Source organism: Eretmochelys imbricata, chromosome 1 (genome assembly GCF_965152235.1).
Source record: "Eretmochelys imbricata isolate rEreImb1 chromosome 1, rEreImb1.hap1, whole genome shotgun sequence".
Taxonomy (NCBI): Eukaryota; Metazoa; Chordata; order Testudines; family Cheloniidae; genus Eretmochelys; species Eretmochelys imbricata.
Window position 1 is genome coordinate 193,064,019 of NC_135572.1, and position 26,783 is coordinate 193,090,801.

General features: G+C 39.9%; 1 protein-coding gene across 3 annotated transcripts in view; it reads right to left on the reverse strand.

The window, feature by feature from the left end:
* Window positions 1–5,219: 5,219 nt before the first annotated feature.
* CD96 (CD96 molecule) overlaps window positions 5,220–26,783 on the reverse strand; it is a 41,167-nt gene continuing 19,603 nt past the window's right edge. The window contains exons 6-15 of one of the 3 annotated variants that reach the window (XM_077820888.1): window positions 26,087–26,177; window positions 25,560–25,742; window positions 23,934–23,987; window positions 21,128–21,172; window positions 19,763–19,837; window positions 16,569–16,643; window positions 11,791–11,871; window positions 10,722–10,805; window positions 8,918–9,041; window positions 5,220–8,151 (exon numbers count right to left, since the gene is read on the reverse strand). In XM_077820888.1, the coding sequence (XP_077677014.1) occupies window positions 8,043–8,151; window positions 8,918–9,041; window positions 10,722–10,805; window positions 11,791–11,871; window positions 16,569–16,643; window positions 19,763–19,837; window positions 21,128–21,172; window positions 23,934–23,987; window positions 25,560–25,742; window positions 26,087–26,177 (921 nt within the window). In that variant the 3' untranslated portion in view covers window positions 5,220–8,042. Of the gene's footprint in view, window positions 8,152–8,917; window positions 9,042–10,715; window positions 10,806–11,790; window positions 11,872–16,568; window positions 16,644–19,762; window positions 19,838–21,127; window positions 21,173–23,933; window positions 23,988–25,559; window positions 25,743–26,086; window positions 26,178–26,783 lie in introns of all 3 variants that reach the window. The other 2 variants (XM_077820879.1, XM_077820897.1) reach the window with 2 other exon arrangements.

A 26,783-nucleotide genomic window follows, 5' to 3' on the forward strand; every position in this document is an offset into this window, starting at 1 on the left:
ATTACAACTTTAATCGAAAATGGATTCCAACATAAGCTGAAGACTGATTCAGTTTTCCTTTGTCTGACTGCAGCATACAATATGGTTTGGTACACAGGCCTTGTGGTGAAATTTTCTAGAACTATGCTAAGATGGGTAGTATGTGCAGTGGCTGTTTTTGAGAAATCGCTATTTCCATGTGCATATTGGTGATCAAATGAGTGCTTGGAGGCACCAGAAGAATGGCCTCCCGCAAGGATCAGTATTATCTCCAACGATATTCAACTTATATTCAAATGACCTACCACATACTAGGTCTTGCGAGTTTGTTTATGCAGATGACTTATGCCTCGACACTTAGTTATGCTCCTTTGACAAACTTGAGTGTGTTCGGAATGCAGATATGGTGGTTATGCCTGATGGTATAGACACCACCGACGATGGCAAAGTAGAAGTAAGACTGTGTCAAGTGTCTTCCACTTAGACCATGCACAAGTGGGCAGAGAGATGACCATAGTTCTCAATGGTCAGCGAATAAAGTATGAGTTACACTCAAGCTATCTAGGCCTCATATTGGATAGAACTCTCACCCTCTTACAATGATAGTGACTAAGGTCAAAACGCGCAACAACCTGCTCGGAAGACTGGCCAGAATGACATGGGGCACCAATGCCCAAATGTTACGTACTTCAGCTTTGGCACTCTGTTTTTCAGCAAGAGTATCGCACCCCAATATGGGCTCACTCGTATCACATAAAGATGATCAACATACAACTTAATTCCACCATGCTTATTATTTTAGGTACAATTAAATCAACTCATTTACCATGGTTACCGGGTCTCTGCAATATTGCTCTGCTCAGTGTTCAGAGAGAGGTAAGTATTGCAAAACTGATGGCGAAATTGCATGATATGCCACATCTACCGTTAATTAAAGACTTGTTTAATCCCTCATGTCACCTGTTGTGGTTGTTTACCAGTTGAGGGATTTATGGTAAAGGATGCATGGCAAGTAGGTCAATGTGGGCAGCCACAAACATGACACATATTGTTGAGGACTGCAAAATGACTCAACTTCCTGGAGATCTTTGTACCTTAAACATCATTGATAAGAATTCTGTGGCTTTGCTTGACAAGATTGCATATGCCAGATAAATTAATTTTTCAAGTAGATTTACATATCAAAATGGAAAAATACTGTAACTATCACAGAAACTCAATTATTTGCAAAGGCAATTGTGAATGACAATAATGTTTTTTGTATTGGCACTTTTTATTTATTTATTTTTTTGCATTCATGCTCTCCACTTCTATTTATTGCATTGTATAAAGTGTACATCCTTTATTTTCCTTTCTTTCAACCAAAACCTAATGTTTGGGACTCAACTACATGACAGTGCTGTCCCTTTAAATACAGTATTTACACCAGATGAGAATGTTTCCAGTTATGCTTCATGCTGTGATCAGTTTGCATGGAGAAAGAACTCCCACCAAAAATTAGTAAACCAACAAGACACAAAGAGGATTTTTTTCCACTGGTTAAAATCTTATTAGGATGAGTCTGCCTCGGAGAATCAACAACCAGAGAGAGACACCAGATGATGAGGACTTGTGATTAAAGGGCCTAATCCTATGTTCTTTAAATCAACATAAAGATTGGCATTGGCTTTCAAAGGCTTTGGATCAGTCCCTAAAGGAATAATTTTAAATATGGTGTGATTTAAAAAAAAAAAACTATATTAGAACATATTTCTATAGGATTAAGCTAACAATATTCCTCTGCAGAACTCATAGGCAAACCCGTTCTTGGGTCACTGCCCATAAGGCTCTTGGGAGTGCCAAACCTCAATGAGTGAGTCACAGTCCACATTAACTTAAGTAATTTCCCTGACCAAACAACAATTTGATTTCTCTTTTCAATGCGCCGCCTCCTGTGCTTTCTCTACACCTGACTCTTTCTAACGTTTGCTTGCTCGCTCTGATAAATGAAGGCTTAAATTCTGGAAAAGGCCTCATAAGAGATCCAGTACAATGGGCTCTTTAGGATTTGTTTCGCAAAAGCAACTTCTAAACAAGGGCTTAAAGACACTATTGGAACAAGAAAGTGTTAGCTAAAATAGAAAGTTACTTTCTAGCTCTGTGTTAAGATGAGCTATTTCTTCAGAAGTTGATGTTCATTAGCAGCAACCATTACACTTACTAATCCAACCCTGGGATTCTTGACCAGACTGCATTCTCCCACAACCTGCTTCCAGGTTGTGGGAGAAAAAAACACAAGTTACAAGACAGAGAACATGGTACAAATAATAGAGGTGCCTTTTAAAGGAACAATCCAAGTCTAATCTACCTACAGTACAAAAAAGTGCCTTTTAGATGTCACACTGAAAGCCATTTGAGAGGCATATAATTTAGAGTGATACAGAAGGTATTAAAAGAGGATTAACACTTGTTGGGATCATTTGAATGTAAAACAATAACCAGATTGTCCTCTAAGCTCTCAGCTGTCTCACATAAAAGCCCCTCTCTGATCTGTGGAAACAACTGAAAGGTTTGGGAAATACATATTTTGTGTGCTCTAAATGACAGAAGGCTGGAAGGCTTGGCTACAGGTGGCTTCCAGTAATTTAATGTGATCAGGGAAAAAATACCTAGTCTTGATAAGCACAGCAATGAGCAATGAGATACAATGGCAGTGGCAACTCTAATGAAGGTCCAGCCGAACCCCAGTAAAGTCTGGAAAGACTCCCACTGGCTTTAGAAGATGCTGGCTGAGGCCCTAAATACTGAAGATAGAATCATCATAGAACCATAGAAATGTAGGACTGTGGGACTTTGAGAGGTCTTGAAGTCCAGCCCCCTGAGTTGAGGCAGGACCAAGTAAACCTAGACCATCCATGACAGGCATTTGTCCCACCTGTTCTCAAAAGAATCTCCAATGATCCTTATAGGTAAAAAGTTGATCCTAATATCTAACTGAAATCTCCCTTGCTGTAGATTAAGCCCATTACTTTTTTGTCCTGCCTTCAGTGGACATGGAGAACAATTAATCAAAGTTATCCTTATAATGGCCCTTAACACATTTGAAGACTTATCAGGTCACCCCCTCAGTCTTTTCTCAAGACTAAACATGCCCAGGTTTTTTAACCTTTCCTCACAGGTCAGGTTTTCTAAAACTTTTATCATTTTTGTTGCTCTCCTCCGGCCTCTCTGCAATCTGTCCACATCTTTCCTAACATATGGCACCCAGAATTGGACACAGTACTCCTGCTGAGGCCTCACCAGCGTCAAGTGGAGCGAGACAACTACCTTCTGTGTCTTACATAGGACACTCCTGGTAATACATCCCAGAGTGATATTTTCTGCAACTGCATCACATTATTGACTCATTATATTTGTGATCCACTGTAACCACCAGATCCTTTTCAGAAGTACCATCACTTAGCCAGTTATTTCCCATTTTGTGGTTGTGCATTTGATTTTTCCTTCCTAAATTAATTATTTTGCACTTACCTTTATTGTCTCTAGCTAAACAGAGAATCTTGTTTTGTTTCTATTCTTCAAACATTCAATTTTTTTATTCTTTTGAACGGAAGTAAACACATACATTAACATAAATACCTAGCTGCATGGCTTCAAAGTACGGTGATCTTAAACCTATGTGGTACACATTTTTTGGAATGACAATATCTAGGGCATGACCTAGATGTACCTAAATCATATACGTACAAAAGTAAATACAGACAAATACAAGCATCAGAGGGGTAGCTGTGTTAGTCTGGATCTGTAAAAGCGGCAAAGAGTCCTGTGGCACCTTATAGACTAACAGACGTATTGGAGCATAAGTTTTCGTGGGTGAATAAGCTTACTGGACGAAGTGGGTATTCGCCCACGAAAGCTCATGCTCTAATACGTCTGTTAGTCTATAAGGTGCCACAGGACCCTTTGCCGCTTAGACAAATACAAGTAGCAAACTGCACCGTCTAATTATCACTGTCTTTGCTGTGTAGGTTGCATTTTATAATGTATTTTTCTTTTTCAAAATGAACTCATTTTAAAGTCTTGTTCAGCTTTATCCTACAAGTTCCAAGATTTTGCCAAGGAGTGTAATTTTATAATGTAAGTATTATAAATACTTTGCACTTATAAAGCACCTTCTATCTGACAATCACAAAGCTGTTTACTAACATTAGGTAAACAAGGCTTAATACTGGAAATGCCAACTCACACTTGTGTAAGTTGGAACTGGTCACACGTCCCACTGATTGTGGCATGTGATGCCCGAGTAAGTGATGTGGCTGGGGCTGGTAATTAGATACTTCCTTTCTCCTTCTCCCCAACCTTTTCCCACCACCCCCACAAATAAAGTATTCCTAACATGATTGGTGACTATGAGCATCCCCCTCCTCCGGAGAGTGCCCTTTGGTGTTCTACTGAAGGAGTGAGAAGCCACAAGCTCTTCCTTCCTGCTATCCCTGCTGCTCAGTTGTGCTGCTGGTGAGAAAGGGGAAAGGAAAAACATCTGCCACAGAGGTTTTTTGTTAAAGTAAATCAAGACCAGAGGAGTTAACTGGTGGACCAAGGGCAATGGCCATGCATGTATCCATTATGCTGCCCCTTGCCCATGTCCTTCCATTGTGATGGCAGGAACAGACCACCTAGATCATCAAAAAGATATTTCAGTGTTAATGCCCATTTGCTCCTTACCTCTCTCAGCTCTGCCTGCAAACATGTCAGTTCTGGTGATGTGGACACTTTTCCACCTAGTAGACTGAGTCTACCCAGGACACTTCACATACGCTACTGAACAGTGATCCTATGGCCACTAACAGCCAAGTCTGAAGTGACAACTGAAACCTAGAAGTGAAATTTATAAATGCCAGAGCTGACCTCTTGAGCCATCCAGTCTCTCAAAGCTATTCTAGCTTTGTGCTAGAATAAAATGGTGATACACAATGAGCTGACTGATCTTATTCGGAAGCCATGTCTTCATTTATGAAGTGAATAGCTGACATTTGTAATTGCCTTCTCTCTCACTAGACTGTATTGGAGAAACATTATATAGTGCAAGGAAGGAGACTCTAGAAAATAACTTTCTTAAAGCTGAAGGACCTATACTGTATATTTATCTGGGTTTTGGACCAAATTTTGCATCTTATGAGTTTCATACTCATCAATTATTTATCTGTTTTTGAAGGAAGCTTTGCATCAAATATTTTTCATACTCATCAATACCTTTTCAACAATTATTTCACCTGTGGCCAACAAAAATTTAGTAAGGATGTTCATCATTTTATTGTTATGACTGTACTAACCAAAGAATGAAATTTACAGCTATGGAGCCACCTTCTGGTAGCAAGGGGGCATTACACCCACATAATATTTCTTTTACAACTTCAAGTCAAATAATAAAAAAAAAAGCTGTACAGGGTAACAATCAAGATGTGACACAAACCAACCTCATATTATGAGGGAAGGAACTCTATGGGAAAAGACACCAGGGGCATAGGTATATGCATATGAATAGACATATCAGTTTGTGATGGCACTCATTTTTCTCTCTGTGTGGCTGAATAATGAGTCTTGAAAAGAAAATAGATAATGAAAGGGGAAAAAATAGGAAAATACATATTAAGTTTCAGAAAGCCTTATGATTACAATGAACTCATGGGACTGGGTTCTGACACGGGTGTCAACCTGGAGTAATTCCATTTTCTTCTTCTGAGTGTGACCTGGCAACATCTCAAACAGCCCAGGAAGGTTGAACCAGTTCAGGACTTGGACACACTGAATTGCATTCATTGCCTCCAGAGAGAAGTGCTTTAATTCACCCAGTTACAGCAGCATCCAAGTCTTCCTCCATGACTTGCCCAGGCACTTGCATCCTTGGGAAAAAGGTAGCTCACAGTGCCCAGGACAAAGTTCCTGGGAGCTGAAGGCAGAGCATCCTTGGTTTAAGAAGTTTGGCTATTGAAATAGCTACATGAAAGGATTGTCTAAACCAGAGTCTGACCACCTTCAAGGCAGACAACAAGATCCCAAGTCTCTGAGGAAGCTTTTCTACTATAAATGGCAAAATGATGATCAAAACTACAATTACTCCTCAAGCAGAACTTCCTTTAACCGGGGAGGGGAGAAGAGCAGAAGACTGCATGAAGACCAGCACAGATATTGCTAGGCAGATTTATGTCACAGGGAAGCTCTTCTATATGGCAGTGATGGGTGCTATGGAAAACCCTGTAATAGTTAGGATTGGGTCAAAAACCTCCAAGGAAAACCCAGGGATGTACCAGAAATGAAGTTAGTTACAAAGATGGTATTCTTCCCTCTAAGCCTTGGAGATAACATCTTTTGGGATCATTTATTAAAACCAAGGTAGTGACCACTGGCAGCCACAGAAAGTTCCTTGCTAATTTTTTACTAAGCTTGCAGCTGTGTCCCAGCTGCATTCCAATGTGGGTTATTTGCCTTTCTATATTTTCCCTAGAGTTGTAAGTGGATGACATTTTTCTTCATTTTTTGTCGTGAACTTTATGTAAACGGTGCTGTGCAGTTAGTTATCTGCTATGTTTTACATTTCAGATGCATTTCAGTGGTGGAAAAGCTGATCCCTATTCTGTGCATGTGAAGTTTGTAAAGTTCTTTGTGAAGAAAAGTGCTTGCTATAACCCTCAGATATTTAACTAAAAATGGACAAACACAATAGCATACTCACGTCTGAGATTTTAAAGGGAACAGTTTCTTAATTTCTTTTTCCTATCAAATAACTCATTCATTTAAAGCTATGAGGAATACAACAGCATTTGTAAACTCCATGACACTCATATACCACTTCTATTGCAGAAAGTGCTGCATATCCCATCACGAAACCAGCACATTATTTTCAACTTTACCATGTCTGAATTTAGCTCTTTGTGAAACACACACTTTATCATGATGGCATTTCCTTACATTAATTGTACTGCTTCCAGTTGAAGGCTGACTTTGTACATGTCTGAAAATTGTTTGCAATATTAAAAGATATTTAGCAAATACAAAAAGTTAAACCAGTTCTCAGCAGGATTCTCCCTGCTCACATTTACAACTGTGGAGTGAAAAATAAAGAACCTTGTTCCTTTTTTCTTTACTGAGATCAATATATTTGATATATAAATATACTTCAGAAAATATTTTTATCTTTGAACAATTGTTATTTTCAATAGCTATTATCCCTGGAAGCAGTCACTGTTTCTATTATTATCCCCTTGGATTGTTATGCATTTCAGTCCTTAGGTCTCCCATTCAAGACGGCTCACTAGATCACCTGACCTCTCCTTGTTCTGGCAGTTTCAAGATATGCAGCCAGGTCTTCTCAGCAGATCATGTCAGAAGGAAACAGCAGCCTCCTTTCATATCAGCCTTTCCAAGTGAGTCCACGTTGGATGTCAGTGATGATATATGTGGACTATTGCCCTACTATAAATGCTCCTGATCTTTAGGTTTAGCATTGACTAACCTCACTGTAGATCAGTATTTGTATCGTAAGAAAGATTATAGTTTTTTTAAAAAAACCCTGTTCACTCATGTGTCAGAAAGCTTCCAAAGTATTACCAAGACTGTGGAGTAATTATGTCTGCCATATGCTTAAAGTGCTCATCATTATAGGCATACTAAAATAAAATGCTTCAACATTTTTTCTAGGCAGATTAATGAAGTGACACATGCATTAATCTACTCCCATTATTAAGACAGCAAATTCCCAGCCGATCACCCAATCCAAGCTGAGCACCTGAAATCTCCAATGTGCTGCAGTTAGACTTCAGTCTGTCAGATGAATGCATATCTAAATGGATGAGAAAGCATACACAGGAGTGCTTTGCTTCTGACCTTGTCAGTTTAGAATAGTTAGGATTGGGTCAAAAACCTCCAAGGAAAAACCAGGGAGATACCAGACCTTGTCAGTTTAGAAGTTTGACTTTAAATATGGGTCATTTAGACTGAACTCCAGCAATCTGCATTTTAAAAGGCTTACGCAGTTATGAGATTTAATATTCTTCAGAGATGGCTCAGGGATAGTCCAAGAAACATTACAAATTTTCCAGTTCATGGCAGGATGGGGTAGTTCCATCAGATTCTAGCATGGATGTGTACTTTATTGGAGGTGGTGGCGGCTTGAAAGATGGAGGCCTGTTCATACTAGAATAAAAAAAAAAAAATCTTTGAAAACACAACAGCTAATGATGTAAAAATCAATATAAAGTTATGAGGGAAAATGGGAAGAGATGTAAGGACAAAAGGTCAGAAATAATTTTGGCCTCATTCTTCTCTAACATTCTGTAGGGCTCATGTCTGTTCTCTCACCTACATATTCTACTCTACAGCTCAAAACCATGTTCTGGCATCGATGCAAGCTCTCTTGTGCACAGAGGTGGGGGGCTGGGGACAACACACATCTTTTACAACTTGAAGTGCTATGGTGAAATCCAAAACCTTTGGATAAATAAAGAAGCAAGCTGTTGCTTGCATTGATATCTGGAGACACATTTACAAAGATTTACAGCTGTGCATTGAGATTTACAGGCCTCCATAAAGTGAAAGCCCTGTCCCAAAATGTTAACAATCCAAGGATAAATATAATCTTACTGCAGTTAACTGCAAGTTCAGAATAACCAGGGTACGTTTTAAAGGGGTTTAGTTTGCCATCCCTCTATTTCCCCAAACATTTAATAAGGAACTAAGCTCTCTTATGTGGAATGTTAAATTGAAGCATATTGAGCAGTGAATGGGATTAAGCTTCAATTATGTATTTCACACAACTGTATGTCTGTACTTGTTCATTTCTATCCATGTACACATACATCTACAAAATAAGATAATTATCTGAACTTCATTCTGAAACTTTGGGCTGGAATCTACACTAACATCTCTATTTCTGCTCACCATTTTTTATACTAATACTTACATTTCTTTTTGGTACTGACACCACTTTCTGATTCCTAAAATGATTAGAAAAGAACAAAACAGAAGCAAGAGTGCTACAACCGCAGGCCAGGAGAAGCGAGGATTCTCTGGTTTCCCCACAATGCCTGAAAAAGACATAGAAAAAAGCCATAATTCAAACTCCAGTTCACAAGGAAAAGCAACATCCTGCCAAAAAACCCCAAACAAGCAAACAAAAAGGAATTTCTATTTAATTTCATTAAGTAGGAAACTCCCTCACCCACACATCTATACAGCAACCCCAACCTGTGTAGGATTGCCAGCATTTTCAAATTTAGATGCATCAGTTTAAGCACATAAATCCTAATTTAGGCACATAATTAAGGGGTTTCATATCATAGCTGCTGAGATTACAACTCCATTCAAAGTCAACTGAAGCTGCAAATACTCAGCACTTATGAAAAACCAGACTACGATTTGAGTGTTTTCTTCTAAGCACTTACTTTGAAAAAGTTTGGCCTATACTTTTCCCACTGTGTTTTAGAAATGCTATAAGAATGGGAAACCAACATAAACATGTCACTAGGGCTCCTGTCTGCACCAAAGTGCGGAACACAGATCTAGTTTTCTTAAGTTTGCCCCATGCCCATTAGAACTAGTTAAAATATTTTGAATACTTTTTAGGCAGAGATGATGTGCTGAACAGATCCTCCATGATGCTAACCACATAGAGATAGCCCTCAGAGAATCCGCTCCAGGTTCATGCATGTTGTGGGTGTTTTAGTTAATTCTACAAGACTTCCAGTGCTGGTGAGTGCATTCAATGAAGCTCTAACTCTTTAACCTAATACTGAGTCTTACTGAGCTAACTGAAGGCGCCATACAACTTAAGGCAACACTAGCATTGCAGAGTTGCCACTTGAAGCAAAAATTTGGGCCTGGCTGGGTACAAGTTATGAAGGATGGCAGCTGGAAACACCCTCTTTCAATTACTGTGGGCCAGTGTGCGAACTCATTATTCACCTTGTGGAACAGCTGCTTACTGTGCTAGTCCATTTGAGTCAACTCAATTACTCGTGTGACTGACTGCTCATAGACTGTGCGTGGAAGTTCACAGCCTGGCCTTCCAACTGCTACTGTAACTCAGCGTTCTTTTTCCTTTAGCCAACAGCAGCAATAGCTCTGCTCACTGTGCTCCGAGTAGAACTGGCAACCTAATGGAACTTTTCATTTACAATTTTTTGGAGCACTGGTTTGTGTGACGGTTACAAGGGTACAGCATCCTGACATTCCTGCCAGAGATATCACAACCACAAGCTCAACATCATCACATTACCACCAACTAATGAAAAGTACCGCATCGTCATGGATTTGAAATAAATCCGTGATATTTTAGCACGGAAACCATGTTGTCAGTCCACTAGTAAGCAAAGGGGGGTAAACACCAGTAACACACTGATATGTCTGTGGAATTCTATAGGTGTGTCATGTTGTTAAAAGTTGCAATGCATGACATTTCACACATTAACACCATCTTTCGGTTACAGGTGGCTACCCACAAGTAGCATGCTTAGTATGCTCTTTTGCTAAAGATATGCCAGGATAGAAATACCAAAAGCAACTGTGATTATCTGCATTGCGGAGACATGAATGGCCATTAGACCTCCATATACAGCCCTGATTTGACTGGGTATTTTTTGGGGGGTTTTGGTTGGTTTTCTATTACCAGTGCAACTACCTGAAGCTCCGAGGATTACTCCCTCAAGTTCTTGCATACCTACAAATATTTATGAAGGAGAGAGTTGTGAATGATGGCTTACCAGTACCATTAATCAATTTCCTTGTAGTTGATAAACTATCAAGTTTCGTAAATAAAGCTGGATCAACCATTGTGCTGGAGGACAGATTGCCTAAAAAGATATAGACAGACAATGTAAACAGTGTATTTGATTTTACTGAGCATGATGTTTAGAAGTCACTTAACCATATATAAAAAGAAAAGGAGTACTTGTGGCACCTTGGAGACTAACAAATTTATTTGAGCATAAGCTTTCATGAGCTACAGCTCACTTCATCGGATGCTCATGAAAGCTTATGCTCAAATAAATTTGTTAGTCTCTAAGGTGCCACAAGTACTCCTTTTCTTTTTGCGGATACAGACTAACACGGCTGCTGCTATGAAACCTAACCATATATAAGGAGGACTTGTGGCATCTTAAAGACTAACAAATTTATTTGAGCATAAGCTTTCGTGAGCTACAGCTCGCTTCATCGGATGCATTCAGTGGAAAATACAGTTGGGAGATTTATATACACAAAGAACATGAAACAATGCTGCCACTCTGAAAATTAACCATATATAGTTCAAGAGAGCCTGAAAGAGCTTAAAATCAACTGCCAGAATCTGAGTGCCCACTTTCATTTAAAGGGACAAAGCCAACTTAAGTTTTGACCTAAGATCTAAATTTGATATAAACAAGGGTTTATACAAGGAGTTACAAATGTTAAAAACCTCCACTAAACATTGACTTTAGTCACACAGAACTTCTGGGAGAGAGGTAACCATTTCACCTTCTCTACAGATGGAGAAATTGAGTCCAAGAAATATCCAGTGACTTACCAAAAATCGCAAAGTGAGTTTGGTAGCCGAGCCAATAATATAACCCCAAGTACTGTGTCACAACTACAAAATCACCTTTCATTGCCTTGTGAACAGTTACACCCCCTTCCCATCCCTGCTAGTTTAGCCACGCTACACAAATTTGTGACTGGTACTACCTTAGGATTTATTGTCATTTTTCTGGACCTGCCTCCTCAGTTAATCACTATTCCAAAACAATGGATAAACAATTAACCACACAACGGCATGCATTCTAGATCTGCCCAAACACTTACGGTGTGGCAGAGTTACATTCTCCCTGGAGAGCGTTGTATTCACGTTGCTCTGTTGGGCTGCAGTAGTAGGGTCACTCAGTCCTATACAAAAACAATGCATTTTCAGAAGTTACTTTACAAGCCATTACTGCCACATTAGGCTTAGTTGCACTATTTTATGTCCTTTTCTCTTCTGGACTCTGGCAGTAAACAAAATAGCAGACCAGCCTAAAAAACGTAGGTATACTGTCTGGTGCCTAAACCTAATATACTCAAATATAAATTCCATTGTAATACTTAGTTGGCAAAATATGGTTGTTAATTCCACAAGAGCCATATGAACTCCCTGTGGGAGATTAAATAACTGAACAGATAAAAGAAAAAACAATGGCCCTAGCTTTACATGAGACTTCCTGGTTCTCACCAGAACAGAGAAGTCAAAGAATTTTTTTAGGTTAATCAAATAGTGTGCATCTTTTTAAAAATTCAGTTCAAGTTTTAGATGGAAGTTTACACCAGTTCTTATTTTATCCAAACATAGTAAGTGCTTAATTACCATGGGCATGAGCATGATATGAAAAAACAGAGATACACATCTACTGGGAAATCTTAATTGCCCTATATAGCAGCTTGAACAGCTTTATATATTTATTCTTATTAGTGTTTTCCATTTGTGTTATGGCAGCCCATAGAGAGGACTCAGCTGGGATCATTGTGCGAGACACTATGCAAACTCAGACACTCCCTGCCCTGAAGAGTTGCAATCGAAGAACACAAAAACAAATTAAGAGTAAAAGAATGAAGTATTATTATTAAAATGTCACACACACTATAGATAAACAGATGTGGTCAAAAAGGAAAATATTTGATACAACTTGTTTGCATTTTTATTTTATTTATCCACGGTTTAGCTAAAGCTTTTGTCACTAGGGCTTTATCCTACTCAGGTGTCTCATGAACTCATTGCTTCTCTTTGCTTTGTTTGCGTTCTCCACTAATATATTTAATATGTTTAACTACCTTCTCTGCGTTCTGGTTCTGCTCAAGGACCTACCTTAATTTTAACATTATGCTCAACATTATTTGTAAACATCTTTAGTTTCAGTTTTGGTGCTGAGGAAAGTTCCTGCCCTGACAGGCCTGGAGACTCAAGTCCTGCATATAATGACACATATAGCTTAGACAGAAACAGCTTCCTCTCAACTGCCCTGCCAGTGAGCCACAAACCTGACATGAAACCACTGATCACCATTAGTGGTAAAAGCACAGTTCAGACTCCAAGACCCTTTTAGTGTTTGCCCTCTCTGTTAAGACAAAGCTTGGTCAATTAGTGCAACATGGAGGGCAGGGTGGGGTGGTGGTTTCTGAGATGTGTTGTCCTGTCAACCATAAACTGAAATGTGACTCATTTTGCACAGGCCACCAATGATACCAGATAAGGAAACAATTTATAGTCACAGCTGTCTGGAACTAGATTTAAACCAGTGACTCCACATAGCTTTTGAGACACTCATGCCTTGCCCTTCTGATCCAATACCTCAATACTCCTTATCATCACTACACAGAAACTCTTTAAAATATTAGTTTTAGTCTCTTTTGATGCATATATTTTGTTAGCAAGTAATTTCCCACGTGTGCTGTATGAGACCTCCTTCTTTCATGCTGGTGAAGTCCACAGACACCAACCACAGGAGCTTGAGTTGGGATGTGTAAGGTGGTGGTGGAGAGGACTAGGTAAACATGAGGTTTGAGTATTAACTACAAAGATGATCAACCCAATTCCAACTCTGGACTCCTGCCTGTGGCCTAGCGATTACACTTTGTAGTAGTCACGGCAAGCAGCACAATGTGATGCTACCTGTTTTACAACATAGTTTGCACCCAGCTGCAACATGCATAAGTTCAAATCCATAAACCTGAAGTCAGTGGGCGAGGGAAAGGATGGGTTCATGTGCCAGCTGTTCACCCAGGTCATTTTTAGACAGAGGTTTTTGTTTTAAGTCTCTTTTTTCTAAGTTGCTAAGTTCTTCTAAAGTGTGTTGAAATAAATCTATTGGTGGAGGGGAAAGCAAAAAAAAAAAAAAAAAAAAAAAATCAATCGCATGAGGAATTCCTGTCAGGAATACAGCCCCATGTGCGTCCAATATCAGATTTTGCATTATAACACAAAATAACATTCAGGAACATGTGTCAGAAACAGTTTTGGTGTGAGCAATCAATATTAGCTTGTTTGATCCTAATAGTTTTTGTGTGAACCATTACAAACAGAATAACATGCCATTGGGGATTTCTTCTCACGGCTTGTAAGGCAGCACTCATGCCTCAGCCTTGCAAACATTAATACTTGAAGACTGTCTGGCTCAAGAGAATGATTATGAACTAGGAAATCTTTTGAAACCACATCACTGGTCTTTCTCTGACTAATGACTGAAAACCATTACCACTGATGGCCTATGAGAAATAAATTAGGGGAACCAACCTATTTTTATAGGCTCTATATTCTAATATTTATCACCACGAGTGTTGACACTCAGCAAAACAATCAATGGTTTAATGGTCAAATTGAGATTGAGCTATTCTCTGCCATTGGAGCGGATTCCCAGGTCCCTCTAGATTTGAAGCACAATGTTGGATAAAAAGAACAAGGAGTACGTGTGGCACCTTAGAGAGTAACAAATTTATTTGAGCATAAGCTTTCGTGGGCTAAAACCCACTTCATTGTATGCATGCAGTGGAAAATACAGTAAGAAGATATATATATATACACACACACATACATACATATATATACACACACACACAGAGAACATGAAAAAATGGGTGTTGCTGTACCAACTATAACGAGAGTAATCAGTTAAGGTGAGCTTATCAGCAGGAGAAAAAAAAAACCTTTTATAGTGATAATCAGGATGGCCCATTTCCAACAGTTGACAAGAAGGTGTGAGTAACAGTGGGGGAAAAAATAAGCATGGGGAAATAGTTTTACTTTGTGTAATGACCCATCCACTCCCAGTCTTTATTCCTAATTCCTAAGCCTAATTTAATGGTGTCCAGTTTGCAAATTAATTCCAATTCAGCAGTTTCTAGTTGGAGTCTGTTTCTGAAGTTTATTTGTTGTACTATTGCGACTTTTAGGTGTGTAATCGAGTGACCAGGGAGATTGAAATGTTCTCCAACTGGTTTTTGAATGTTATAATTCTTGACATCTGATTTGTGTCCATTTATTCTTTTATGTAGAGACTGTCTGGTTTGGCCAGTGTACATGACCGAGGGGCATTGCTGGCACATGATGGCATATATCACATTGGTAGATGTGCAGGTGAATGAGCCTCTGATAGTGTGGCTGATGTGATTAGGCCCTATGATGGTGTCCCCTGAATAGATATGTGGACACAGTTGGCAACGGGCTTTATTGCAAGGATAGGTTCCTGGGTTAGTGTTTTTGGTGTGTGGTGTGTGGTTGCTGGTGAGTATTTGCTTCAGGTTTGGGGGGGGCTGTCTGTAAGCAAGGACTGGCCTGTCTCCCAAGATCTGTGAGAGTGAGGGATCGTCCTTCAGGATAGGTTGTAGATCCTTGATGATGCGCTGGAGAGGTTTTAGTTGGGGCTGAAGGTGATGGCTAGTGGCGTTCTGTTATTTTCTTTGTTGGCCCTGTCCTGTAGTAGGTGACTTCTGGGTACTCTTCTGGCTCTATCAATCTGTTTCTTCACTTCAGTAGGTGGGTACTGTAGTTGTAAGAATGCTTGATAGAGATCTTGTAGGTGTTTGCCTCTGTCTGAGGGGTTGGAGCAAATGCAGTTGTATCTTAGAGCTTAGCTATAGACAATGGATCGTGTGGTGTGGTCTGGATGAAAGCTGGAGGCATGTAGGTAAGTATAGCGATCAGTAGGTTTCTGGTATAGGGTGGTGTTTATGTGACCATCTCTTATTAGCACTGTAATGTCCAGGAAGTGGATCTCTTGTGTGGACTGGTCCAGGCTGAGGTTGACGGTGGCATGGAAATTATTGAAATCATGGTGGAATTCCTCAGGGGCTTCTTTTCCAGGGGTCCAGATGATGAAGATGTCATCAATGTAGCTCAAGTAGAATAGGGGCGTTAGGGGACGAGAGCTGAGGAAGCGTTGTTCTAAGTCAGCCATAAAAATGTTGGCATATTGTGGGGCAATGCAGGTACCCATAGCAGTGCCGCTGATTTGAAGGTATACATTGTCCCCAAATGTGAAATAGTTATGGGTGAGGACAAAGTCACAAAGTTCAGCCACCAGGCTTGCCATGACATTATCGGGCATACTGTTCCTGACGGCTTGTGGTCCATCTTTGTGTGGAATGTTGGTGTAGAGGGCTTCTACATCCATAGTGGCCAGGATGGTGTTTTCTGGAAGATCACCAATGGATTGTAGTTTCCTCAGGAAGTCAGTGTTGTCTCAAAGATAGCTAGGAGTGCTTGTAGCGTAGGGCCTGAGGAGGGAGTCTACATGGCCAGACAATCCTGCTGTCAGGATGCCAATGCCTGAGATGATGGGGCATCCAGGATTTCCAGGTTTGATTATGATGTCAGAGTTGTTTCTGAGGCTGTGGATGGCATTGTGTTCTGCATGGGGCAAGTGATGCTACTTTTCCACAATTTCAGCCCATGCATGTCGGTGGAAGCACTCAATGTAGAAGTCCAGTCTGTTGTTGGGTAATTTTGCACTGGTGCTCTAAGCATTCAGTTTCCAGCCTCCTTTATCCAGAATCTTTTATTTAATGAAATCTTACAAAGAAAAATATAACCAGAGAGATAGGTGTCATCTACTTACGCTGTGTTGTTTCACTCTCACTGGAGGCTGTGGTGTTGGTATAGCCTTGAACGTCTGTGGTAGAATCAAACCGGCCTGTTGGAAAACAAACCAACAGTTTGCAAAAGTTGTGCTAGAAAACATTGTTGTACTTACCATTCCTCAGACTCTCCTCCTGGTCTCCTGACTGGATAATGATTAATGTCTGTTTCATCTAATATCAACAGTTTTGGTTAATTCACAGACACGCATGATGATAAAGAACTGGATGGGGCTTTCTTTACAAAAAACTAAAGCAAGGTTTGGGGTTTTGTCATCAAGTAGAAACACAGCATGAGTTTAATGAAAGGATGATTCAGGTTTGTAAACATTTCTAAGGAATCTAGTCTGAGTTTTGAGAAAATCTGAACTGATTTATCATTTCAATGGGAAAGCAGTTGAAACTTGGAGGTTTTAATTGAATTTTGGGGCTTGTTCAAACCTGAAGCCAAACATATGTGAATCAAAACTGTGGAAAAAGGTTCTCTGCATGAACACCTATGAAACAAACCCATGTTTTATCCAGCTCTATCAAGATGATATTTTGAGGTAGTGCCAATCAGGACCCTCATGAGAGCCAATTCCAATTCTCCATTTAACAGTTCAAAAGGAATCAAGTAAAATGCTGAATAGGCTAGAGCTGAACCAGCTATTTATCAGGCATTGACTCAGGCAGATAGCAAGCAATCCTCACAGATGGCTTATTTCAGACTTGCTAAAAATGTCAATCCTTCCTGACACCTGTCTGATTCTGCAAGAATGGCATTAAGTCATCTGAGAATGTTTGCACGCCTGAGAAGGTGAGACAAAGCTATTACCTAACACTCAAAATGCAAGTGTCTCCATGTGCTGCACACAAGGGATTAACATGAAAGCTAAGCATAGAACAGGCTGCCCTTGCAAGAGCTCCAGTACTGCCCTCTCACAGCCTTCCGATCTATTTGTGTGCACTCTCTGCTTGTATCAATTCCCTTACACCAGCTGTCTCCTGGATTTTCATTAAGAGTGCTGTGAAATAAGAAGTTGAATCAAACAACTTTTATACTAATGAGGATTTAGAGGGCAAATCCTCTGCTCACTAACTCAGCTGCCTCCCGGGGGATCTTTTGAAGAAGCCTATGGTGACATTGGCGTGGAAAGAAGTGTGCGAGTTAGTAGAAAGATTGGAGCAGTGTTATGTAGAGCACTGGGTCACCCAGACCCTGTCTATTGTGCAACTATAATTGAGTCAGGGGAACCAGTTACAACACAGTTGTTCCCTGTTTACAGGAGATAAGACATGCCAAAGTCCTGTTTACACCACAGCTTTTTACCAATGACCTGAGCCAGTTATAACATGTCCGAACTAGGTTGGCAGACTTATTTATGTTTGTAGTGTAGCTGAAGCTTTATTTGGGTGGCAGACATTTATATTTCCATATTGCAAAGCAAGCTAAAAGGTTTCATTTTATTTGAGACAAAAGGAGGGTGAGGTAATATATCTTTTATTGGACTAACTTCCTAAGAGAAGCTGGATTTAAAAGAAAAGAAAAACAATCAATCACTTTTGCCCTATGTACTAAGTGCCATCACAGATATGTAGTGTCTGCCCTTCTCTGACGTCTAAGATGACAGAAGGCCAATGCCCACAGTACAGCTGACACTGCGCACTGTCTGTATTGTAATATACAAATATATTTTCATTTGTGAGCCATGACTATGGTGTTGCTCTGAGGAGGAAAATGAGATTAGAGTAGTCTGTTACACTGACTCTTTTCCATGCCCCGGGGGTTGCCATTCTTCACAGCATGTGGTTTATCTTTTGCGTTCTGGGTTGTTTCATTTGTGCATGATTATATTATGTGCCAGTAAGTCTACAGCCTGTTGCTAGCAAGGGGAGAAAGAATGCCTGCCTAATCCTGGATCATACAGGCTGCTGGAGGGAGATACAGACAACTGGGCCTCATAATGCAAACAATCCTCAAAAAGGGCAGTGTTTCAGTTACTAGAGAGGCACTCAGTACTAGGAAGGTCTTTGCTATTCCAAACCATCAGGGCCAAACCACATGCAAGAGGCTCAGACCTTAGTCTGCTTTTGATTCATGGGACTGTCATAGAGTTGTCAGGTGTACACCAGGGACATTTGTTGTGAGCTAATCCCACCAAGGTAGTTTGAATAAAACCCAGCACTACACTTTCAACTAGAGCTGGGTGAACAACAGATTTTTTTGGTTCAATGGCAATTCCCAAAAAAGGGGGGGGGGGCAAGAGGAGTGGGGGAGAACAGTTTAGGACCAAACACGTTTTTTCAATCTGAAATAAAAAAAATGCTCAAAATCAATACAAAAAAAAAAATCAGAAAGTTGAAAAGTTAAGTAAAATTCAAGGAATTTTTTAAATGAAAAATAATTTCAAACAAAAAATCGAAATGCTTCATTTTGAAAGTGTAGAAATGAAATCTTTTGAATTTTTTTAGTCTTTTTTACTTAAGCAGTTTGGCAAAATTAACACAAATTCGTGAAATGTTTTGGAGTAACTGAATTTGCTTTTTTTTTTTTTAAACCAAAAAAAAAAGTTGTGAAAAATTTTACCCAGCTCTACTTCCAGCTGAGTCATATTTCATCATGCAAACCCGAGTGTCAGCAAGGCCCACTAAGACTGCCACAGACGGAAGAGGGGAAATCACTAAGTTGAGTCATGCATTGTAAATATTTTATTTCTCTGAGCACTCTGTGTATGCTCTGGTGCTGCAACACTTGGTTTGAGCTTTCGGTATCTGTAATATCATCCCATTTTCAAATATCTTTTTAATTATAAAAACATGTATGCACAGTATTTTTGCTCAATTCGCTTTCTAAAACTGATGCATATTTTCTGAAACAAAACACAATACATGCTACTACATCATAACCGTAATTTCTCACATCAGTTTATTCTTAAACTGCCAACTACCAGATTAGAGAGACAAGGTCGGTGAGGTAATACCTTTTATGGGACCGACTACACTGCAAACTACCAGATTGTAACACGGTGTGAAATAGGATTATAACTACGGTGTAAATGTAAGTTAAGCGTATTTTTGCCAAAAAATTGATGTCAGTTATTTAGTGTCCATCTGTATTTAATTTGTTTCTTTAAATTTCTGCAGCAATACAGAAAACATTTCAGAGACAAAAATGAGGCTGAATCTTTCTTACTTTGTGCAGTGGAAACAGATTCAGAGGTTACTGGACTTGTGAAGTTTAGGCAAGTTGAAGATGTAGTTTGAAGTCCTATGTAAAACAAATATTATGTGATAAGACATTTAGTTCATGGCGTGCTTAGTATTAATATTATAGTAGCACCTAGAGGAACTAACCAAAGTCAAGGCTATTGTACTAGGCCCCATGCTAACATACAGTTAGAGACTCTGCTCCAAGTCTATTTAAGTTTAAGAGCAGATGCATTACATAAATGTAGAAAATTAACAAGACAGTCAGAGAAGGAGGCTGTGGATAATAATAGAAATACTTTTTTGAATAGGCTAGCTGAGTGCACTATTTTTAGGTATCTAAGGTTGCTAGGTTTGTGTGTGGTGTGACTGCTGTATGCTCTTTATTCCCACTTTCGGTCTAGTCAAACAAGGTCTTTGCAGTTCTAGTCTTGACATCTTGGATTACCAAGCAGGTCTGGTGTTTTCCAAACTCTTCTAAAAGGAGAGGCAGGACACAATAATTGATACCGATGAACGTTATACCATTATCTCTACGCTTGTTTTAGCCCAGGAATGGTGGCATTATTAATTAGACCTACTAGGTGATAACTACAGAAAGGCTTTCCTTTGTATAACACTATATGTAGTCCATGCTAACATATGTGGATTACATATCCATGAAGTTACAACAATGCAGTCAAAATCAATTGAAACTTCTAAGCAAGTATTGATGGATTCCTGTCAATTAAGAACCACACATAAAACTAATTTTACCAACGAACAGTCATGTTGTACCATTTGAGTTAGGGGATGCAGAATTGGACCAAAAGGGAAAGTGAAATTAAGAAACTTGGCAGTGAGGGTAGGAAGTCCATATTTATGACATGTCTGGTCCATACATTAGTATATTGAATATGGAGCACATGGCTCATATTAATAGTGAAGATGTGCAGTTACGATGTTTGAGTAGTAGTTTTAACTCGTATCAATTATCTGTAGTAGTAATACAATTTTTGTAAAGTATTTTACTTTATTTTTTAATTCAGTAAATGTGTGTAACAATCCTATTCAGTATTCAACACAACATTCTATTTTTTTTTTTTTTTTACCTCTCAAGTAAAAGTGATTGAGAATTTTTCCAAGATTTGTGTCATGCCTCCTCTGACTTAGCTAAGATCATAGCCAATAGGAGAAGGGCCAGACTGAAAAAAAGCCCTGAGGATCACACCATTTCTCAGTGCGAGCAGGTACTACTAGAGCACGAACACATACTGAACGTGATTCTCAGTCTTGCCTCGTTGTGAACCTGATGCGTAAGCACCGGTCAAGTAAGAATCTATCAGCAGAAAAATAGGATGAAATATTTTACCTGTGGTAGCCATGATTGTTGGTGGAAGTGTTGAAATTCCAGGATCTATAAGCAATCAAATCCAACAAGGACTTTTAAATGGCTTTTTCAGTATAGCAATGTTATTTATTATGTTCCTGAAAATAGAGCCACTAAGGCTTCCAAAGGCACAAGGCAATTTACAAAACCTCACACTGATCTGTCAGAGAAATCAATATGATCAGGAGGCGCAGACACACATAAGCAAGGAAAAGCTGAAAGCCCTTCGTCTCTTCATGCCGTTCTAATAGGTGATTATGGGGGAGCATGCTGACAAGTAAACAAATGTGGTCAACCTAAGGGTTGTGTGCAACGTTGCTACAGATATTCAAACCCTCTGACATCAACACTTGTTTTGCAAACCTTAGGCCAGGTTTAAGTATGTGTTCTACAGCTGGGTTGATGCTATTGACCAGGTTCTACAGCCAGAACGAGTCCCCTCTCCTTTCCCCTGTGTATTCTGGGGACACCAGAAGGCCACTCCCCCATTGGAGTCTTCCATGCACCCTTGGAGGGGCAGGCCACATCCAGCACAAGGAGAAGCCCAGTGGGAGGGGAGTAGGCCACCAACATTCCCTGGATATGTCCAAGGTAAGCATGATGTCCTTGAAACAGGAGGGGAGGACCAACTGCTGCGAAGGGGAAGAGGATGAGGGTTCTTTTTCTGTATGACAAGAATCTTCAAGCAGGGGCTGTGCTGTTGAAAGCTCCCATCCACAAAACACTGCAGGTTCATGTGCCCACAGTAACTTGGACTCTGTAGGGTTTGTATAATTCTAGTGAATACCACGGAGGGAGGGGAATCATTCAGGCTGCTACAAGGATGCATAACTAGGAGTAAAGCCTTGAAACTGAAATTCTGATATATACTGCACAACGCACTGCACTGTATCTGAAAAAGGCACTATACGTTAGCTAATAGGAGACAGCAGGCTTCTCTGCACAGATTGAAGTTTCTTCTTGTTTCATCTGGTACTTTTTTAGCTTCCAAATAAGGAGAGATTAAAAATACTGGGTCTATTCATCTTTGAAAAGAGATGATTGAGGGGGGATATGATAGAAATCTGTAAACTCCTGAATGGTGTGGATAAAGTGTATAAGGAAGAAAAAGGGCTCACTCAATTAAGTTAATAGGCAGCAGGTTTAAAACAAACAAAAGGAAGTACTTCCTCACACAACACTCAGTCAACCCGTGGAACTAATTGCCAGGGGATGTTGTGAAGGCCAAAACTATAACTAGATTTAAAAAAAAAATAAGTTCAGGGAAGATAAGTCCATTAATGGCTATTAGCCAGAATGTCCAGGAAGCAACCCCATGCTCTGGGTGTCACTAAGCCTGTGATTGCCAGATGCTGGGACTGGATGACAAGGGATGTATCACTGGATGATTGCCTAGTTCTGTTCATTCCCTTTGAAGAATCTAGCATTGGACACTGATGGAAGACAAGTTATTGAGCTAGATTGACCATTGGTCTGACCTAGTACGGTCGTGCTTATATTTAATATAACCCATACCTGGATTAGACCAATAACTTAAATAGCAGCACTTTTCATGACCATTTAAGTGTTCACTGCCTCTCACGCCATTGGCTTACAAGGGCACTGGACACATCTTTCTCCAAGGTCAATCTGCACTGAGTCTTCTATATACATACAGACCTACAAAGACACATACATATATACACACATACAGATCACTCAACAAATCACTGAAATGTAGTCATCTCTGGTGTGGAACACACTGGAGTATTTGCTCCAACAACACTACTCAACAGCAGCTAGGCTCGGGGACATGAAGAATAATCTGTCTAGCTGAAACTATCAGCAGAGCTGACAGTGACAGAAAGCAAGAATTTGGTCAAAAAGGACACCTGAATTAACAAGCAGACTGTTGTGAAATATGCCATCAACTCTTTAAAAATCAGAAGTGTATAGGACCTTGGTAGTGTGTCTAATCTGAATGAGGTATTGTTAATAGCACAGTAGCCGCCTAATGTTCTTCTCAGGCATCAGTTCAGTACTGAGAGCCACCTATTCAACTGCCAACCCAAACTTCCAGAAGCACCTTCAGTGTTCCTTAAAAGACCTCCCATTCAAAGAGTGACTAGGCTCCCTTCTGCTTAGCTTGTGAGAATTAGCTATGATAGATCACAGCTCAAAATGGTGCAACTATGATGGTAGCACCATGTAACGAGGCCTTCGCCTGCCCTCACAACAAATCAGCCAGAGACCCCCTCTGAGTGCAATCACCAGTGCTTTTTATTTTCAGTGTCATCTCCCACCACCTTCTATTTACAGTCTGCTCCAAACTAGCAACCTGGGGGACAGCTAGCTTCTCCAGCCAGCAGGGATGCACAGCTTTTGGCTCCTCCCTTTCCTTTCTCTTCCCCCCTTTCACTTCCTTCCTGCCAGCTTTATATAGCCCCCTGGCTAATGAGGCCCGCAGGTGCTTCTCTTCTAGCAATTAGGCATAGCATACTCAGCCAGCCCCAATTAATACTTCTTAATTGGAGCTGGGCTAACAGGGGCCTGGCTCAGGACCTCCTGGCCAGCACCCTGTTACACACCACAATTAAGTCTTTTGTTATTTTCTGAACTTCTGATAATTGCACAAAAGCAGAGTATTCTAACTATGCTGTTCAGTCCGTTCAGAAATGCTATGGCAAGTTTGGGTGCCCACTGTTCCAGCAGGAAAACAGAGCATTAGAAACTTGTGCACGTATACGGGCGCACCAGTTGGAAAACAAACAACATGACATTAAATGTAGTGAAGAATAATTTATCTTACCTGTTGTAGCTGTGGTTGTAAAAGCTGGAAATGGCACTTTGTTATATACAGGGCCTGGGAATAGGCAAATAAAATCAGTTCTTAAAGAAGACAATAAACTTGTGTTTATAATAAGATCTTAAAAATAATTCACTTGTGTTGTGCCACAAGGTGAAAGCCCCTCTACACATTGCAGCGATCTCAGTACCACTATGACTTTTCCTTTTTAAAAAACTCATAAGTTTTTGCATAGAGGAGCATTATGTTGGTATTAGTAAATCCTATAGTCAAGTTTGGAAATCCTTGATTTGATTGATTGTCGATACAAATTCATTGTGGGGCTGACGTTGTCAATATTTGGTGTTTGCTAAAAGAAGACTACTTTTAAGATATACATATGACAATCCCTCCACACACTTATTTCCTCTTCAGAAACCATTCAAAATGGCTGAGATTTGAATATTGACACGTAAACATTCTTCACTGGGAAGCACACCCATAACCAAATGTGACCAACTCTGGCTGCAAAGCAGCAAAGTCATTAACATTTTAAAGTTAAGACTGGACATACATAGTAGGAATGGTCACTAAGGAATGAATCATGTCCCCATTGCAGAGACAAATACAAAGTCTGTGCACTAGGGAGGAACGTGGTTGGCAGAGAAAGAGTGCACATGCACCTGAGTGCCAGTGGACTGCTACCCCTTCCTCAATTATGGAGTGGGAAAAGAGATGCCCCACAGCCATTAAAGCAGTGGTTCTCAAACTTTTGTACTGGTGACCCCTTTCACATAGCAAGCCACTGAGTGTGACCTCCCCCCCTTATAAATTAAAAACTCTTTTTTATACATTTAACACTATTATAAATGCTGGAGGCAAAGCAGGGCTTGGGGTGGAGGCCGACAGCGCACGACCCCCCCCCCCCACAAAATAACCTTGACCCCCAGTTTGAGAACCCCTGCATTACAGCATCCCCAGGAATGCAGTTACTCTCTAGTCTGCTATGACCCCATGTCCTTGAAGGCTTTCAACTACTTAATGCAGGGCAATTTCCCATTCAGCTCCCACAATAGTGGAATACAAGGTACCCAGCTGGTGTTAACGGAATGCAGAGAGGGCTCCATGCATCCTACCCATTGGTTTGACTGTCTTCAGAGCCTTTTTCATCCCTTACTCTCACTGCCCATAATAATCTGGCCTTAACTCTGAGAAGTTTGACTTTCCAGACAGCTTCACTGCGCAAATGCATGCCTTTCCCCAGGAGTGCATATTGAAAAATGCTTGTTAATAACAACATACTGGTGCCTTGTAGCTAAGCCAGTGTATACTTAGCTGAAGACTGTAGCAGGCAATGGTGTAACAGTAAATGGAATGAGTTCCCTTCCACATGTGCGGAAGCCAACTTTTTTTTTAAGCTGTTGTAGTTTATATTTGACAGATCCTTAGCGCAGTTAAGGTCTTACCTTGAAACTGTGCACGCAGTATTGCCTGACTCATGCTCATGTAATTTCTATACATACAATCTTGTATTTCCCGGAGCCTCGTATTTTGTTTTTGTTTTTGTTACTTTAAATTACAGAAAGCTCAATGCGTTCTGTGTTCTGAATATTTTAGATTTCAGATGTGTCATAATTAAAGATGACTTACCAGAAGAAATTACTATTTCTCCAGATGAAATATTGCATGTTTTATTCCCCAGGAAGGGAAAACTACACGTACACCAGAAAGTCTGATTAATGGCTGACTGGTTTGTACTTTGTATCTTCAGTATTGATCTCAATTCATAGAAACCTTCACCATCTTTTAGATTTTCAGCTTCAAGAGATATTCCTAAAAGTAAGATGGAAAAGCCATTAGTCCTTCTTTTATGCCCTGTCCAATAAATCAGAGCTGTGTGAAATGCTAGCTCTGAAAAACACACTCATACAGCTTAAGGTTTCTTAACTCAGATCTGGTATAAAGGTTTAATCCAATAAACATGACTGTTCCAAGTTATCATCTCCATGAATGGAATTGCGGTATGGGAGCCATCACTGCTGGTCAGCTGTTCTTCACTGACTGTAAGGATGTTCCTTCTGCACTGAAATGGGTACCCACAACCCTCCACCCAATTGCAGCACCAATTGCTTTTCTTTTGGCTTATAAGAATATTATTTCTGATTAACATTTATTACCTCCAAATTGGTCTTTAAGAATCTCTCCATCTGCATACCAGGTGAGGTTCGGCATGGGAAATGCCTTCCTTACAGTACAGGTAAGACTAGCCTATAGGATAGTAGGAATAAGTCAAGTTACTAGTCAAAACATTTCTGACATGATTTGCGTTAATATTCATTACAAAAATAATAATAAAAAAAATTGTATGAACATATTGGCCATTCCCATTTAGTAAGAACCATTTACTTCTCTTTTGGAATGACGATGTTTCTTATCTAGTTCATTCTATTTCTACACTAAAAGGTAAAATTTATCAAGCTCAAAGGACTGCTAAATAGAATGTATAAGCATTTCATCCTCAATATAGATCTTTGAGTGAAAGCTGGAAGGATTGAAATTCATTATCCAATTCTGTTAGTGGCTTGAGAGAGATGAGATGGTGTTCTCAGTACTGTTCCTAGCAGATAGATAGACACCCATATTTTTAAAAAACACATCATTTGTAATAGTCTGGATTCTCAGGGAAGTTTAGGCACAGCCTCCTTTATTTCAGATATCCTGATAGGTCCTCAGAAAGTCTTCCTGGCAAAGGATGTGTCAAGTACATAGAACTAGCTACCATAGAACTGGGCACACGGATGCCAAAGATTACAGAGACACGCATAAGCCTATGTGTTGCACCCTACGTGGAATAACAAAGGACAGAGCATACTT